General features: G+C 35.2%; 1 protein-coding gene across 1 annotated transcript in view; it reads left to right on the top strand.

Moving 5' to 3' along the window:
* The window catches only part of LOC100772078 (contactin-6), a 196,072-nt gene extending 179,881 nt beyond the window's left edge, over nt 1-16,191 (top strand). The window contains exons 18-21 of the mRNA XM_035448787.1: nt 360-546; nt 14,217-14,329; nt 15,113-15,281; nt 16,091-16,191. Coding sequence (XP_035304678.1) covers nt 360-546; nt 14,217-14,329; nt 15,113-15,281; nt 16,091-16,191 — 570 coding nt within the window. The remainder of the gene's footprint in view (nt 1-359; nt 547-14,216; nt 14,330-15,112; nt 15,282-16,090) is intronic.
* The last annotated feature ends 2,780 nt before the right edge of the window (nt 16,192-18,971 follow it).

Raw genomic sequence — 18,971 nt, 5'->3', positions numbered from 1 at the left:
TAATTAGCCTCAGACTCCAAGAACTTTGAAAGAAATGGTAATATCAAAACTCAGAACTGAAAATTTGATTGATGGCATGGAATTTGTTTTATTCTGAATTATATGCCATTTGTTAAAGTAGATAACCTTTAAATAGGTCAATAATCATTTTGGTAACCTAAAAATGCTCAGGTTCTCTTCTTTCATGGTAAATATTTAAGGATTACTCTTTATAAATATTAGACATTTATTTTTCTAGTGATATGTATCCATTTTAATTAAACATGTTTTATCCTTTATACTTGTGTCATCTTACTATACTCCAATGGTTGATATTTTTTCAGAAAAAAATAACTTGTTCATTTGGTTTTATCACTCAGGTTTTATACTGGACAGACAATTCTAAAGAATCTATGATTGGTAAAAGTAGAGTCAGTGGAAATGTCACAACCAAAAACATTACAGGTCTAAGAGCAAACACAATTTACTTTGCCTCTGTGAGAGCCTACAACACTGCAGGTACAGGACCCTCAAGTCCCCCAGTCAATGTCACCACTAAAAAGTCCCGTAAGTATATATGCACTTATCTATGAGTAGCAACATTTCCTATGTTCCATAGGCATTTCATCCTAATCTCCACATGGTTTTACCATTGAGTCTGTTTGGTGACTTTGTTTGTGTCCTAACTACAGATAATTTTTGACACTATATGGCAATAACTAAAATAAGCCACTTGGCTATTTTTAGAATTGTATAAAGAAAGGGGTTTGATTATATGTGTGATAGAAGACAGTAGTTCTTTTTATCACTTATTTAACTAATTAATTTATTTTGTATTAGAAAGAAAATTTGTCAATCCCAGGTCCCTCTGCCTCCCCTCCCCCTCCCCCTCCCCCATTAACACCCTACCTATCCCATAACCTCTCTTTTCCCCAGGGACGGTAAGGTAAGGCTTTCCATAGCGGGTCTTCAAAGTCTGTCATATTCTTTGGGATAGGGCCTAAACCAACCCCCTTGTGTCTAGGCTCAGGGAGTATCCCTCCATGTGGGATGGGCTAGCAAAGTCCATTCATATGCTAGGGATATGTACTGATCCACTACAAGAGGCCTCATAGTTTTCTAAGGTCTCCTCACTGACACCCACATTCAGGGGGTGTGGATCAGTCCCATGCTGGTTTCCCAGCTATCAGTCTACTTACCAAGAGCTCTCCTTTGTTCAGGTAAGCTGTTTCTGTGGGTTTAACCAGCCTGGTATGGACCCCTTTGCTCATCAGTCCTCCTTCTCTGCAACTGGATTTCAGTTCAGTTCAAGGTTTAGCTGTGGGTGTCTTCTTCTTCTTCCACCAGCTGCTGGATGAAGGCTATATTATGGCATATGAATTAGTCATCAATCTTATTATCAGAAGAGGGCATTTAAGGTAGCCTCTCTTCTGTTGCTTACATTGTTAGTTGGTGTCATCTTTGTAGGTCTCCAGACATTTCCCTAGTGCCTGATTTCTCTTTAAGCCTATAATATCTCCCTCTATTATATTATCTCTTATCTTGCTCTCTTTTGTTCTTCCCCCAAGTCAAATTCCCTGCCCCATCATGTCTTCCTCACTCTTTGTCTTCTCCTCTTCCCATTCTCCTAGTTCCCTCTCCCTTCCACCATGCTCCCAATTTGTTCAGGAGATCTTTTCCCTTTCCCCTTCTCCATGGGACCATGTATGTCTCTCTTAGGGTCCACCTTGTTTACTAGCTTCTCTGACAGTGTGAGTTGTAGACTGGTAATCCTTTACTCTATGTCTAAAATCCACATATGGGTGAGTACATAGTATGCCTGTCTTTTTGTGACTGAGTGAGAGTAGTTCTTGAGACCAAGATATTAATTGCTTTGTAATGTGAAGTGTTTTTAGCCTGGCTAGGTCCCACCAGACTTCTCTGACCCAAAGTAGCACACAGATGGCCTATAGGTATAAAGATGTTGGCCTTTGGCTATGGTTTCTTATAGGTTAGATCTGACTGACTTAATTATTAACTCATGTGGTCTTATCTTACTGTCGAAAGGTCCAGGGACCTCTTACTCCTCTGGAGTCCTTCATCTCAACTTTTCAGCATCTTTGCTGAGAAGAGAAGAGAGTGACTTACTGTTTTTTCCTGCATATATTCTGACTCTACCAAGCTATGTCACTTCCTACCTGTCTGTACAGACCTCTAGACCTCTATGTTTAGCAAATGGCAGTTTCTGCCCAGCTACATCACTTCCTGGGATCACATGATGATTCCTCTCTAACTACACTTCCTAGATTTCTCCTCATATCCCATTCCCAGCTATCTTGCTGCTCTATTGGCCAAAAGTGTTTTATTCAACAACCAATAAGATAAACATATTTACAGAATGACATCTCCCATCATCACTTCCTAGAATATGTGCTAAAATACTGACCTCTGTGTTTTGAAGGCTAATTGGTTACTTAGTCTTCAAATTTTCAATCATCTCATCTGCATAAAGTCAAAAAGGCAACAGAATTTGTATTTTCATAAAATTCAATTAAGGTCAAAGTGATAATTAAAATAAAGGTTTAGTTTAAATATTAGTAAATTCTGAGTTTTATAATTACAAACATTGTCAAATAATGATCTAGTTACCATCTTAGCTATGGTTCTGCAACTTGTTTCAAAGAAGTCTTTATTTCTTGAACTAAAAAGGTATTTTCTGATTTCCATAAAATAATTATTTCTGCTCGAGTATAAATCTCAGCCATCACATATAATTCTCTGTATCTAGTGGATAATCTGCCAATTGCACTCTACTGTTCCTTAAGGGAAGTGTGTAAAAGTCTAAATTATTAGATCAGGTAAAATAAAGGGTTACTAAAAATGTATAATAAAAAAATGTAAAAAGATGCCAAAGGCAAGTATTGTGTTAAGATGAGAAGTGAGAGACATTTTACTCTAGCTACTGAGCCAGGACTCAATCCAAATATTTTATGTACAAACTTTTTACATCTTGTCCCAATTTTTTCCCTAACAAACCCTGAAGTTTATAGTAGTGCCCAACTCTAGCACTTTGATTGTCTGATTCCCATATTTTTTTTTCTTCTACAGACACTCACTTTGATTAAGTCTCTTTACTGGGTTTGCAGAGTTTTATGTCCTTAAAATATTTATTTCTCTTTTTATTTATGCTCATGAATGTGCTCCTGTGTGTGTGTGTGTGTGTGTGTGTGTGTGTGTGTGTGTGTGTGTGTACCTGCAAATGTCAGAAAAGGATAATAGATACAACGAGAGTTGGAGTTATAAACTTCATAGGCAGATTCTGGGAGCCCATCTCATGTTTTCTGGAAGAGCAGTTTGCAGGGTGAGCACAATGACCATAGACTTCTTAGAATTTAGGGGTCATATGGAAAAGAAGATGTCTAAGTTATGCTTGTCCTTTTGCTTTCAGCCTTGAGTGATTATCATTACCTTTGAACAGAATTAAGCAGATGACTGACTAAAAAGACAATACATGAAGACAAAGATTTTGGACTTTTATGTTACCTTTGGTTACCATATATTTCCAAACATTTAAGTATGGTTTTAGAGTTCGATTATAGTATAAGTAATGGAATTTTAATCCACTTTTCTAACTTAAAATAGAAAGTATAGAAATAAACGTTAGGAAAACATTAGATAAACATGTAGCCCTGTTCCTCCTGTTTTACACTGAATTGACTGAATCAATGAATTTGTTTGTTCTATACCTGTATGATAATTATCATGGCTTAAATGTGAAATGCCCCCAAAAGCTCTTATGTTTGAATATTTGTTCCTCATTTGGAACTATATTGGAAAGACTAAGTAGTATGCCCTTGATTGTAGGCTTTGAAATTTCAAAAGACTCATGCTGTTCCTTGTGTCCTCTCTCTGCCTTCTGTTTGTGGATCAAAGTGTGAACTCTAAGGTATTCATACCATCAAGAATTTGCTCTGCCTACATGGACTCTAACCTTCTGAACCTATAAGCCCAATTAAATACTTCATTGTATAAATTAACTTGAACATTGGGTTTTGTCACAGAAATAAAAAATGACAAAGATAGTGGTCCTGGAGCAGGGAAGATTTATTTACTTAATCTCAAGTTTGCAGGGAAATCTCAAGTCAACCACAGGTTTTAAAATTGTACAGGCATTCATTCTCTCTTATTGGGGTTAACCAAATACAGGGAAGAGGAGTTGTTTAAAGCTCAATTGTTAGCTCAGGAAAAATCTAAGTTTATTAGAAATGTGTATGATTACTACCGAAAGGACCCCAAATATGTTTATATTCATGATGGTAAGGTGAGAGAGTTAGAGACATTTAACTGTAGCTAATGACCACAACCTCACTTCAAAACTGGAATGTAATTGAATTGAACATTTTAAGATAGGTTGAGCCTGGAAGAGACAGAGAGATAGAGACAGAGAGAGAAAGAGAGAGAGAGAGAGAGAGAGAGACAAGAACTTTTCCTGTAACTTGAGTTTGTTAGTTGAATTTTTCATGTATCCTAAACTAATTGTAAATTGGTTTATACCAATTTATTATATGCCTGTAAGGAGATTTGTCTTCATTTTTTACAAAAAGTTTATTCGTTTGACTAAACATGGTCCTTCAAATTGGCTTGAATGAAATTTAGATTAAATATCAAGAACCTTATTGGTGTTATCTCATAGCACATGATTTCTTCATCAAGTGGTGGATATGGCTTTTCAAAGCAGTTTGATTAACTATGAATAACTTCATTTACCATGCCATGCTCACAGAAAAGTAAGAATCAGAAAAACTTTAGGTGATAGGATGCCATTTCTTCAAGCATTTATTATCTTCACTGAATGAAACCAACACACGAAAATCTTATAATTCTTAATTTCCTTCATTGAAATGTTTCAGTCCTTTTTTTCTCTTCCATTCCTTTCTCCCTTCCCTCCCTCCCTTCCCTCCCTCCCTCCCTCCTCCCTCCTCCTTTCATTCTTACTTTCCTTCTTTCTTTCCTTCCTTCTTTCCTTCCTTCCTTCCTTCCTTCCTTCCTTCCTTCCTTCCTTCCTTTCCTCCTTCCTTCTTTCTTTTGCTTTCCTTCTTTCTTATTCTTTTCATTTCTTGAAGTCCTGAGGCTTAAGCTTGCAACTTTCTATCCCAAGAGGTTCCTGAACTCTATGGCATACCTCAACACTAAAAGGCAAGAAGGACTTGAAAATGAAGTTATGAAAGTCTGAACAGTATCATATGTGAGTCACAATCACCCTCTTCTTTCATTCTTTCCATGTTCTGTACTGTAGATCTAAAAATACACAGTGATAAATACTCCCATGCTAAGTGTAACAACTTTTTTGCAACATTGTATTAGAAGAAGACAAACTGATTCCAATGTTTTGGAGTTCAAGAGTCTGAGGGGATTGCACCAGGTAGAAAATGAATGACTATGATACCCGATAAGGACTACCATAAATATCTGAAGCAAACTTGTTTCCTTGACTTTTCTGCTTTGTAAAGAACAGTTATTCTTGTGGGGCTTATGACTCTTTCCCCAGTCTTCCATACAGGTGTTCTGGGAGTTGATATTGTTTGACTATGAACTATCTTCCACAGGTTCATTCTTTGAACATTTTTACTTAGGTAGTTGGGTGCTATTTTGAGAGGTTGTAGTAACTTTAGGAGGATGACCATTGATGAACAAAGTATGTTAGTGGGGAGAATCCTTGGAGATGTATTATCCCTAGCTCTTACCTGATGCGCTCTGTGCTTCAAGGACCAACATGAAATGAACATATCTCTCCTACTGCACATTTTCACAACAATGAAGTCACAGTCAAGCATAAGGAATCAATTAACTATGAATCAAACTCCTAAAATCTATGAACTAAAATGATTTGTCTTTCATTAAGCTGTGTCTCTTAAGCATTTAGTCAGAGCATTAACAAATGTAATTATCAAAGAGATTTTCAACTCAGACTCTGTCAGTAGTTTCTCTCTCTTTAATGCCCTTGCCTCCTTCTCCCTCTTTTGAAGTACTTCGAGGTGTGTTAAATGTCCTGGAATCATCCACATTAGTTTCCCTGTTACAACATTGTGAGCTCATTCATTTTCACATTCAATTATTTTCCATAAATGGCAATGTTACCATTGAATATTGGGAAGTAGAACATGGACACGACAGACAAGTTAAGAAATCTTATCCTACTTACCACGCTAGAATGAAATTGACCACTGTCATTTCCACAGCCTTGTGTTATTTTTTCTCATTTAATTTATCTATAACTGAGGTGCTCCTATGTGCATTTCCATACTTGAGAAATTACTGCTGAGAAAAATTTTGACCTATTAGCCTTTAGACTGTGATCCTGTGAGCCCCAAATCCCCTCACCCTGTGACCACTGTTCTAATTCTTCATTTTCCTCTTTACAACCTTAATTGTCTTTCTTCATCAATATGCTTAAATCCTCTTTTGAGTGGAAATCAATTGAGATATTTTCCACCAAACAGTCCTACCCTGATTTTTATGTTTATGTTTTCCTTATTGTTTCTCTCTCTCTCTCTCTCTCTCTCTCTCTCTCTCTCTCTCTCTCCCACTCCTGTGTATGTGTGGGGATGTATCTTTGGTTATTTTTATTTCTGTCTTTCTTATTTTTGAATTTAAAATATTTTTATTTATTAATATTATTTTTAGACAATTTCACACCTGTACACAATCACCGTTCTCACCCCCATTGACTCCCATAAACTTACTGTCCATTCCCAAACCATTCTCCCCACAAATCTCTCTCACACAATCAAGTCTGTTCATTTGGTAACCTGACAAACATAGACTCATCAGTGGGTAAAATATTGAAGATCATGATACCTATCTCCTGGAATGTATCAGTAGCCTATATTTCAGCAGTAAGGGTATGGCCTACTAAACCCTTTCTGCTATCATGGCATATTGCTGACAAGACCTATCTTGTATGGAACTATTGTGGATAAACATAATTGTCATAAGTTAAAGTTTGTATTGAATGTGTATAGTAGAACATGCCATTTTACAGCTCTGCTTGCTATCTTTCAGCTCTTAAAGGGACTACTGTCATAAGTATTGCTATTTTGAAGTTAGTGATTACAGTATTGGACTAATTGATATTCTGAAGTATAAATTTTATTTTTTTATTTTTGGAATTATTATAAAAATACATTATCTGCTTCCCTTAATCCTTTTTTTCCCTTCAACACTTGCAATTCACTTTTGCTCTCCTTGCTCTCTCATCCCACATAATATATATATATATATATATATATATATATATAATATTATGTATAATATTACTTTTAGGTACATGATGATTTAGGGTTAACAATTTGTTATTGGATAACCAATATCAGGCATAACCCTTACCTGGAGAAGACCATTTTTCTTACTCTAAGCATCCCTCCTTTCCTGTCCTTTATCTAGATTGAGACTTCAATTTCCCCCTTGCTTTAGTATGTGATTCATTTTTATTATTGTTCAGGTCTTCTTTAGGCAGCCACACTGATTAGACGTCACATTTCTAAGCATTTCACATTCCTAAGAGACAAAGTCTCACAGCAAACTTCCTGTATGGCTGTCTCTTATTAATTTCCCCTCCTTTTCTGTAATGATCCATGGGCCACAGGTGTAAGAGTTTTGTTTGTATTGTAAACCTAGCAAACTCCTGATCCTAGTGAAGTAATGGATCTTGGAGGAGAACTTTTATCCACCATAGCATGAGACCATCGTAATTCCTGACTACATTCTAAATATTAATCTTTGTATGCAGATTTAAGTGTGGTTCTCATTCCTTATCAAAGATAAGACTCTTTGTAACAGATGATGACTGTTACAGAAAACCACAGCTAATAAAGTTATAGAGCGCAAGTGACCTAGTGGTGCCCACACCCAAATGGTAAATCTACAACTTACCTCTTTCAAATTTGTCTTTAAGTAGACTCTCAATTTATAGATTCCCTGGTAGTCTTGTTTTGTTTGCTTATTTGTTTTGTTTTGATTTTTCAAGTCAGGGTCTCTCAATGTATCTTTGTAGATAAGGCTGGCCTTGAACTCATGGAGATATGCCTGCCTGTGCCTCCCGAGTGCTGGGACTAAAGGTGTGCACCACCATCACCTGATGCAGATATTATTAATAACAGACAAATGTGCTCTTTACAACTCTACCAACTGCCTTCTTCCATGTATTTGTGTCTGAGGAGAGATCATATGACTTTGGAGTATTGTGAAACAGTGTTCAAAAGTAGGGTAAGACTCCAGGGTGAGAGAGGTAGGGATATTAATTCTCACTCATCCATACACTATGCTTTTGACTTGTGTAAATATGTTCATTTCATGCATGTTTCTTGGAGGTTACAGCTATGTGTGAAGATTGTGCACATATGTGCATGTTTCTGTGGAAGCCAAAGAACAAGTTCAGGAATTCATCCAACTTCAATGAAATAGAGTGTGTGTACTTGTGAGTTTTGTGTGTCAACTTGACACAAAGTAGTCATCAAAGAGGAAGGAGTCTCAAATGAGGAAATGCCTCCATGAGATCCAGCTGTAAGGCATTTTCTCAATTAATGAAAAATGAAGGACAGCTCATCCTATGGAAGGTGGTATTTTCCCTGGGATGCTGATGCTGGGTTCTATAAGAAAGCAGGCTGAGCAAACCAGAGGATGTCAGCCTGTAAGCAGCACCCTCCATGGGCTCTGCATTAGCTCCTGTGTCCAAGCTCCTGCCTTGCTTGAGTTCCTGTCCTGACTTCTTTAGGTGATGAACAGCAATGTTGAAGTACAAGCCAATAAGACCTTTACTCTTCAACTTGTTTTTTGGTCATCTTGTTTTATTCCAGCAACAGAAACACTAAGACAGTATTTCCTTTGTCTGTGATTTACGATAACCACAAGCTAGAGTTGCTAACCAGCAAGACTACAGATCCTCCTGTTCCATTTACCAGAGTATGCTAGTATGCACATACTTGTGAAGAACCACTTTACCAGCTGAACTATCTTCTGAGCGGAAGTCTTTTAATTTGATAATTATGAATATATGTTTGTACCCGAAAAGCAGAACTGGAGATGATGCTTACTTTCTGGAGGTTGTTATGAGAATCAAGGATATGACATAATTAAAGAGAAAAGATGGCTAAGATACAGTAAGGGATCATTGCATGGCAGCATGTACTACACAACTTTGCCCAAATTTTCACTTTAATGTTTTCCCATTATAAAAGAAACAAAAGGATTTCTACCTTTCTGCTTCTTTTTATGAATTTTTTTAGAGAAATTTCATCAGGGGCCACAAGAGGACATCCAAAGTGTTAGAGGTAAAATGACTTTAATGAAACATTGAAGGCAGTTCTGATTCTAAGTGGCATCCTGGATTTAACTTTGATTTTCCATGTCCTTGAGGTGACATCAAGATTACCTCTGAATACTGCTAGCATCAAAAAAAAAAAAAAATCTCATCCATCACACATTGAAACTGTCACCATCTAGATTTTCAATTTGGTACTTTCTCTTTCATTGTAAAGTCAGGAAAAGTAGAACTCACATTTACCAAAATCTCTGCCTCTCATGATTGGGTATCATGAGAGGTAAAACTGTAGGTATAACAGAACTTTATTACTTTTTTTCTTCAATATAAAGATTCTGTGTTCTGGGGTAGGGGCTGGTCTGGGGCCAGGGAGAGGTAGAAGATATTGACATGTGAAGCAAGATTGTTCCTAATTTGAACTAATAAAAGAAGATTCTGTCTTCTACTCAATGAATAGTGCTGCTGCCCTGAGTCACATACAGTCATAAGTTTGGATATATTCTTGCCTGCTGAAAATTTCTCTTTTATTGGGTAAACAACCTAGAATAAAAGAAAGACAAATAAAAGCACATCATGTTCTAAGAAATGCCATCAAGAAAACAAGAGGCTAAAATACACATACAAAAGAGTATGGAGAAAGATGTATATTTGGATAAGTATGAACAATATTAAGAGTTATAAGTCAAAAGATCTCTATATCTAAAAGTACATGTCTCTACACATATAGGTATATACAAGGCTTCATGAGTACATTATCATTTCTATTTAAGATAATAACAGTTGTGATGATGCTAGTATGGTGGTTATTTTCAAGTAAGATATATGATGTACTTTAAGTATCACACCTTAGTAACAGTAATGTATTTTTAGGACAGCCAAGAGGTACCGCAAATGCATTGAGATTGGCACTGGCATCACTTTGATAACACTTTGATTTACAAAGAAAAGAAGTAAATATTTACATCAATTGCAAGAGGAAAACGAAAGTATAAACAAAACAGTGTCTGTTGTAGAAAGTCATTTTCAGACACTGCAACAGAAAGTGTTTGCAAATTTTGTGTCAATTTGGACCTGGACATTGACAGACTATCCCTCTGTATTGGATTCTTTCTTGCTGTAAATATGCAATCAATCCATATTTAGACATAAAGGAAGCATTAAGATTTTATTCCATCTTACACTTGTGTTCTTTCTCTCTTGCCCAAATGTCAACCCCATGCTGTTACTTAGAAGTGTAACATAAGAAGTTGTTTTTGAATTGGGTTCACAGTGTGAACTACAGCTGAATATAAATGCCATCTACAGAAAAATTGATTACAGGGAAACCATTAGAGCTGTGAAGGGCTAGTTTAATGCTGCTCTGTCACTTGATTAATTGAACACAATTTTGATCTTTAGAAATTGCCTGTAAAAATTAAAACGAAGTAGAAAAACTGTTTGTTGAGTTTCCCAATCATGGGTGTGATACAAGCAAAATAACATGTTTTTTGTAAGATACATATGACAAATGTTTTGGCTAAAGTATCAGAAATTTTAATTTTATTAAAGAAATTTGCCCTATGCTTTAATCCTCCACATTAAACGTGGACTGTTAATAGTACTAATATGAAGGTGATAGTGTTCAAAACACTTTTAGAAGATTCTAGTTTTTTGTTATTGTTCTTGTTTCTAAGGTCAGATACATAACAGTGACACCCATGTTTCTATGTTAAGATAAAATAAAGACAAAGGAGGTCATAAGCTGTAACTTCCAGGGAAGTTAGCTGAGTACACTTTGGATCATTTTCCTTTCATAAGTAGGTAATGAACTCAAGAGCAGTGTCAGAAAGGCATGATCTTCAAAGTATGTTCATTATATTTAGGTAATGAGTCATTCGTAAGTGTTGCAATCATATTATTATTACTGGCAAACCACTTTCAGCAGAAGTGATAATTGATTATTTCATAACAGGATAGTGGAGAACCATTATACTTAGGAGGGATTAGTAATGGTCATTGAGACTTTAGTATGAAGCACTGGCAAATTAAAGAAGAGTTCTTATTGTATTTCATATGAACTGAGAATTTTATAAACTAGGAATTATGATTCTCATTTCAGAGATAATAAAACTAGGACTCTTGAGTACAGCTTCTGCTCTTTGACCTCAAAATCAGTCTTCCTGTCATCTAGATGGCAAGAGAAGCCAAACATTCTAAGTAATCCCTATAATTGGTCATACATACCAAGGAACTCTTCTCATGGTGTGCCCCTGGGATGTTTTGCTATCTGCTTTGACGAAACAAATGCATGCATATCAGTGACAAGTTTATTGCGAAAGTCACTACTGTATGTCTTTCTAGGAAGTTCCCTGTTCCCTTGCATGTTACTTAAACAGTAGACTCAGTTTTGAAAGGAATCATTTTACTCTAAAACAGTTGAACAAACAAAAAACATAGCAACAAATTAATGATATTTGCAGAAAAAACTGCCAATGACATTGAATGAAGGAACTTGCATGTGCTCAGTGTTGGTTACATGATGTTGTTTGTGTTGATGAAGTATTGTGAAGAAAAGGGTCCAATGAGTATACTAGATGTTAATTTTCTGATATCTAGTGAAAATTTTTATATTAGCTCTTTTATAGCTGAAGAAAATATTATAAAATTCACTTTGGGTAAATTAAGATAGCTGCAATAGTATGGTTTTCAAAAAACCCATCATAAATAAAAATATAATTTGGCATATATTAAGAGTTTAATAAACACAGATATTTTATGCTTTTATTTTCAATTTGGTGTATTTTGTCAAGAAATGATCTAGGATGTGCCCAGTCAAACTAGTTCATATAAATATATATGGAATGTGGTCTGACCATGGTAACTGGGCCTTGATCATTGGGCAGCACGATGAATATATTGTATTCACCCATGAATCATCAGAATACCGACTGCATATTCAATATGACAAAGGAAATAAGACTTTGAGAAATTTTAGTTTTAGACCACTTGGTATGGGTTTTTAGTTTCTTTCCTTTCCTTTTCTTCTTAGTACATCTAAATTGTCAGTTTATAGATGTTGGAGCCACACACTGTGCTTTGTGTTGATGATACAGAGAAGAAAAGGGCACACCACCTCAAATTTATAAAAGGATACATGAAAAAAACAGCTATTTTTCAATGAAATGAAAGTATAGTAAGTAATAATTGGACCTCATGAGACTACTGGGTAAACACTTCCCTTGCTTTGGAAAACCATTAGCAATGCCCCTAATTGAATATGTTGACCATATTTAAGTGAAACATAAGACATTAAATAGAAGTTGATTCAAACTGCTCAAGAAGTCATATTTTCCTCTGTTGTTTCTCTAATGAGTTAAATGCTGGGCTCCCTCAATACCTCACACTCAAAACAGAAACATCTTTCTGGGCAGTTTTGTCCCTGCTTCATCTTTCCAGATGACATAGTTTAAATCACTTCTTAATTGGGAGTTGGTCTAGGCCCTATCCCAAAGGATATAACAGACATTGAAGACCCCCTAGAGAAGGCCTCACCCTCCCTGGGGAGCACATTGGGTATGGGATCTTAGGGTGTTAGTTGGGGGGGAGGGGAGGAGGGGAATTAGAGGGGCCTGGGTTTGACATGTAAACTACTCTTCTTTCTAACTAAAATTAAAAAAGCAGTAGGGAGTTATACTTGGTGATGTCCAGTCAAAAATATTTTAAAGTTCTTTTTTTCCCTTCCAGTTCGAAATTGCATATGATTAAGAATGTGCCCATCTATATAATTTAAGCAAACAACGATGAAGACTTCTCTGTTTTGTTCTATCTGTATAGTTGTATATACAATAAATTCTGTTTACAATAAAAAAATATGTGCATTCTTTGAGAAGCAACATGTTGTCATGGAGAACCCACTGGATTGGAAGCAAGAGACCAGGATTCTGTATTGACCCAGCTACTAGTTATCTGTGTACTTGAGACAGACGACTTTCTCCTCTACAAGCTACATTATCATTTGCATATGTAAATTGTTAAAGTTGAACTATATCAGAACAGTAATTTTATATCCTCCCTTCCATATGTGCTACTCCTTCTCTCCAAGACATCATTAATTCCAAAGGACTGAGACCATCAGTTTTGGTTCATAGTAGCCATTATTTGGGGTGATCAATGTAAAATGTACCTGTGATGATTTTCCCTACTTTTGGGTCCCCAAGACATTATTTGTATTATTAAAGCATTTTTTTTGTTAAGGGCACAGACAGCTTTGTTTGACCTAACATAGACATGTGTCCAAATTAAGGTCTCTCATCATATAATTGACAAAGCACCAGATTTTCTTTAGGATTTCTTGCCTGGCTATGTTCATGTAGTGGAAGTTTCAAACTTTAAGTACTGTGCACAGTTGTGATTCCTTCCACCCATACTGAGTCATAAAATCTTAGTCTAGGAAAACTGACCAGGCAACATGACCATGCAATCAGAAGGGCAGAGGGATCTTGAATTATTTTTGTTAACGATAGTTTAAAATAGTAGTACAACATTAAATATTATAAAGGTATTAGAAATGAACACGTGTATTTTATGTTTCTGTGTATATATGTAGAATACTCCCAATGTGAATTTAGTTAATATTTGATTAATAGGCAAATCCAAAACTAAATAACCAACCTTCATCTTATTTCTACATTATAAAGAAAGCAAACTCAACCACAATGATTAATAAGTTAATATTGGATGCTTGGCAAACCATTATTGATTCACAAGCCTTTCAGAAAAACATTCCCAAATGACCAGAATTTGAATAATTTTACTTATTATGATTAGAGTCATTATATATAAATGACAATAAAATAGCTTTGCTCCTTTCCTGCAAATGATTGGGCCTTATTTTTCCTTTTCATGATGCTGCATTATAATATGGACTAATTAATATCCATTTGGATCTTTGCATTTCAAGCTCCAAGCCAACCACCAGCAAACATTGCCTGGAAGCTGTCAAATTCTAAACTATGCTTGAACTGGGAGCATGTAAAGACAATGGAAAATGAGTCTGAAGTTCTGGGCTATAAGGTAAGCATTTAGTTTTCTATTTAATCATATCAATTATGTTATTAAAGAGCAAGTTTACAAGCACATAGAAACAAAGTTTGTGAAAAAGAATTTATCAGGATATTTTAAAAAATTGGTTAGAAAATACTCATGTGGCTTTCAATTCTTCATTATAATGTTAGTGTTCTAGGTTCAGTAATGGATATGGAGTAATATGATTTGAAGAATGAGAAATCCTACAGCATGAAATCTACATGCAATTACCATGGCTATCAAGAAATAACAATTCTTTAGATTTGTAGATGTGAGACATGACTGATGTCAAAGAATTAATTTAAATAAAGCATTAGAAATTAGGATACAGTGTGATGTGAGCTCTTAACAGCATGAAAAGAATCTTATAAGAACATCATTGAGTAAGAGGAGCATCTCTGAGCGCCCAGCGCAAGTTATGTGCTGTAATGGCAATGGAAATTAACTCAGATATTTGTAATGTGTCCAAATTGCACAATGACTTTTCATAGCAAGCCCTGGGGCTAATATATTCAAATTCCATACTTAAGATAAATCTATTCCTACTCCAGAGACATGGATCCCAAAGAAATATCCTTCCTTTGAAAGACAGTCAATGATAAGGTAATTCTGTATGTTTGCATACAAGGAGTTTGCACACTGATAATGACATCCTCATTATAAATGAGACCTTTGTTAGTTATGAACATGTTCTTTATCCCTCTCCATAACAGCATCTAAACTTTTAACAACCTCCAGTCTCATGTTAACTGGACTCTTCCTTTTATACAGATTCTCTATCGGCAAAACAGACAGAGTACAGCTCATATTTTGGAAACAAATAATACATCCGCTGAGCTTCTGGTTCCATTTGAAGAAGATTATTTGATTGAAATAAGAACGGTCAGTGATGGTGGAGATGGAAGCAGCAGTGAGGAAATAAGAATTCCAAAAATGTCAAGTAAGTTGAGTTGCTGTTTCTGGCATAGACTTGCAATCTAGGCAGCTACAATAGGAAAGTTCTCAGGAACTTTCCAATTATTGTGTAAATGTTGAGTGACAAAATAAAAGGTCTGTGTTTCCATTTTCAATTGTGAGCCAGAGGTGACAAACCAGGTTTTCCTTAATTCATCTGTCAAATTTGACAATGGATATGCATTTTTACAACGTTCTATTTTCTCATTTGAAAATGAGGAAATAAAATAAAAACAAGCAAGAAAGAAATGAAGGAAAAAAAGAATAAAAAAGAACAAAAGGAATAATTTCATAATTTTTATACTGGCACAAATTTAGGACTTTTTTCACAAATGATGAAAGATTTCAAAGTAGGAAAAATGAAATTGAAACATTAGCTATGCTCTTCTTTCTATGTCTGTGGCAGACATCACTTATCAGTCATAACATTTAAACTGAGCTGGAAACATCTAAATCACATTTTCCAAGTACATCAGTCCTAGAGATAGCAGGTAAGCTTTAGAAGCTTCAAGCTCTCATCTGCATAAAGCTTCTAAGTAGAAGTCACTGGTCACCAAATGCTGGTCAATTTTAGTATACTTTCTATAGGTTCCTCAATTTGGATATTTTTCTTTTTCAAATTTACTTTTGAGATGGCATCCTATGATAGAATAAGTTATTCATTTAAATTAAATGCAATAATAATAGAATATTATTAGAAAACAAAAATGACACTATAGTTTATGTCATGTGTTATTAATCTAGTCAGTAGTCTTATTTCATTTGAGGTCGTTATTTGATGTTTGTATTTTTCAGGTTTGAGTTCCACAGGAGTTCAGATTTTCAATCCCAGTACTCAGTTCCTGTCAATGGTTGCAATTTTTTACTGTTTTGCTATTCAACCACCTTCACAATGAGTCAATCCATGGATCTTTGGGAATTTTCTGAAAGCAAATCATTCTGTAAATACATTTGCCAACCTCCATCACAAGACATATTCTTAATACAGAATTGTTTGGAAAGAAAAAAATGTATATTACTAAGATCTTGTAAATATCTGTGGTACATTAATAAAATGGTTTTAAACACTTTGAAACATTTTGAATTTTAATGTTCACACATCATTACACATTTGAGGGTGCTAAATTAATCTGGGTATATAAAACTGCTGTGTCTTTCAGGTGACTTATATAGAGAATATAAATAACCACTTCAATTAATGATCATAAATAAGGGACAGGTATAAATTCACTACACTGCTATCCATATTTGAAGCAAAACACAATAATTTGTTTATGGCTGAGAGTCTCCAGATTTTCTAAGTCATGTTGTTGTAATTTCTGAATCCTGCTGAAAGAATATTTTTTCTTGAAAACATGTCAGTATGCAGGGGAATCTTCTCTTTTTGGTTTTTACAAGGCTTGAAAAGAAAAGAACAGAGAGAAGGAAATTTTAGTTAAGGAAGCAGGAATGAAGGAAGCAGGAATGAAGCACCTACTGAAAATAATCCTGATATTTGGTAAGCAGGTTTCCATAACAGAGTTTAATTTTTTATGAGAAGCCACAGCCCCCCCCTTCAAATGCAAGTCTTGTGAATAAATTCCAGCTACTTCTTATAAATGGATAGTTGTTCACATGGCCTTATTTTTAACAACAAAATTTTTCAATGATTATAGGCATAATAAATATTATTACTTGGTGTGCTTGGGGGATTACAAGTTGTTCATAGATGAAAAATTATTTGCTACTGTAAATTGAACACTCAGTGAGGTAAAGTGCCTTTCATCCAGTAAGTACTGAGAAAAGAATCAATTTTTTTCATGTTAGAAATAGTTTGATTTTTTATTGTTTTAGCATACAATATAGTAAGTTTCATTATGAAATTTTATTAACATATATACCACTATACTTTGCTCATATATGCCCCACTTATCAATTCTCTTCCACAGCTTGTTAGCTGGTCACTTTTCTTCCATGAAATTATCCCATTCTATTCAGCTTTCATGTAACATGAGTACACACACACACACACACACACACACACACATACATCACTAAATATAGACAGTCTATAAAATAAAAATGTGATAAATACCTTTATTTATGAAACAAAATATGAGTTGTCCACCCACTTTATTTGAAATAGCACCAGGAAATGAAATCAGCATAAATGTGATGAGTCCATTTCAGAGAGACACTCTCCTCTCTTCATTTGATCATCAGGAATGATTTGAAGATCATTCCACTAACTGAAATAATTATTTTTATAAACTGTCTTGAAGATGATAACTCATTTTCATATTTGTTACAGGAAAAGGCTAAGGTGACATAGTGCCATGAAACAGGCAGAAAAGAAACCTGAAGAAAGGATTAGGCAACTTGACACAGGAGAAATGTGACTAAAGCTATGATAATTTTCCCAGATAATGTCACTGTCAGAGTCAACTGCATTTTGTTGCTTATGCAAGGATCCTTCCAGCTCTATTGTCCCCTTCTAAGATTCTTATAGGAGAGAGATCAGGCCAGCTCGATTTCAAAGCAAACAGATCCACATGGTGAGGGCTTATCTACAAATCCACAAGGAGTTCACCTAGCAGCCAATATGCAATACGAATTTATTATCACCAATATGTAATACAAAGTGCTGTTTATTTATTTAGACTTACTTTATTATCAAGTAGAACTTTGAATTTCTGTTCCCCCTGGCTTTAACTACAGAATTCTAGAATTACAGGTGATTCCAGCATACCTCGTTTCATGTAGAACTAAAGATGGAACCAAGGGTTTTATGCATTCTAGGCAAACACTGTACCTTTGAGTAATATCTCCACCACAAATCAGAAACATTTTATGACTATATATGAATACACATGTGAAAGAACTATATGCATAATAAAATGGAGTTTCATGAGTCTTCCACTAGAATTCTGGGTTTATTATGTCTCTGTTGAACTTGAACTCAGTAAGGATCTTAAAGAAATACAGTGAATAAGGTGTCTGTATATGTGAACTGCCCCACCAAGTCAAAGTCTGAGAACCAGCAAAATCCATGCTATGAATTCCAGTCTGATTGATTGCTAGATTAAAGGCAATAGAGTAATGCCCCAGTGTGCTGATGGCAAGGTGGACCAAAAGAATTTGATACAACCATGTCTTGGCTCATCTTTTGGTCATCAATGGGTAAAGAGAGGCCCATCTAAACCCACTCACATTAGGAAAGGTTATCTGATTTATTGAGCCTACTTGCATAAATAGTAACCACCCAGGCACAACATACATACACACTCCAATTCTCTTGAATCAAAACCTCAGGAATCAAAGGGCTCATTTGAGTTGATTCAGAAAATTGACTCACTCTGTTATCCTTTTACTCACATTGATTAATTTTATTGTAACCCTATCTACATGAGTGATGAAATGATTAAATGTTTCTCATAGTTCGTGCATAAAGTTAAATTTCGCATTACCAAACATTAGAGAACCAACAAGCCTGATAATTTTAAGAGACTTCCATCACAAAGCAGTGTTGCATAGTCCTAAACAAGCCAAGATTTCATGATGTGCATTCACATGTGTTCCTGTATCTTCAGTGAATGCATTTATGTGTCATAGCTCACATTAAAATATTTGAGTATATTTTTTCAAATTAGATAATAATTTTGGAGACTCAAGCCAATCACCCAGAGCCTTATAGACT

Source organism: Cricetulus griseus, chromosome 8 (genome assembly GCF_003668045.3).
Source record: "Cricetulus griseus strain 17A/GY chromosome 8, alternate assembly CriGri-PICRH-1.0, whole genome shotgun sequence".
NCBI classification, from domain to species: domain Eukaryota; kingdom Metazoa; phylum Chordata; class Mammalia; order Rodentia; family Cricetidae; genus Cricetulus; species Cricetulus griseus.
The sequence above is the reverse complement of the archived record's forward strand: the minus strand, read 5'-3'. Positions and strand labels throughout refer to the sequence as shown.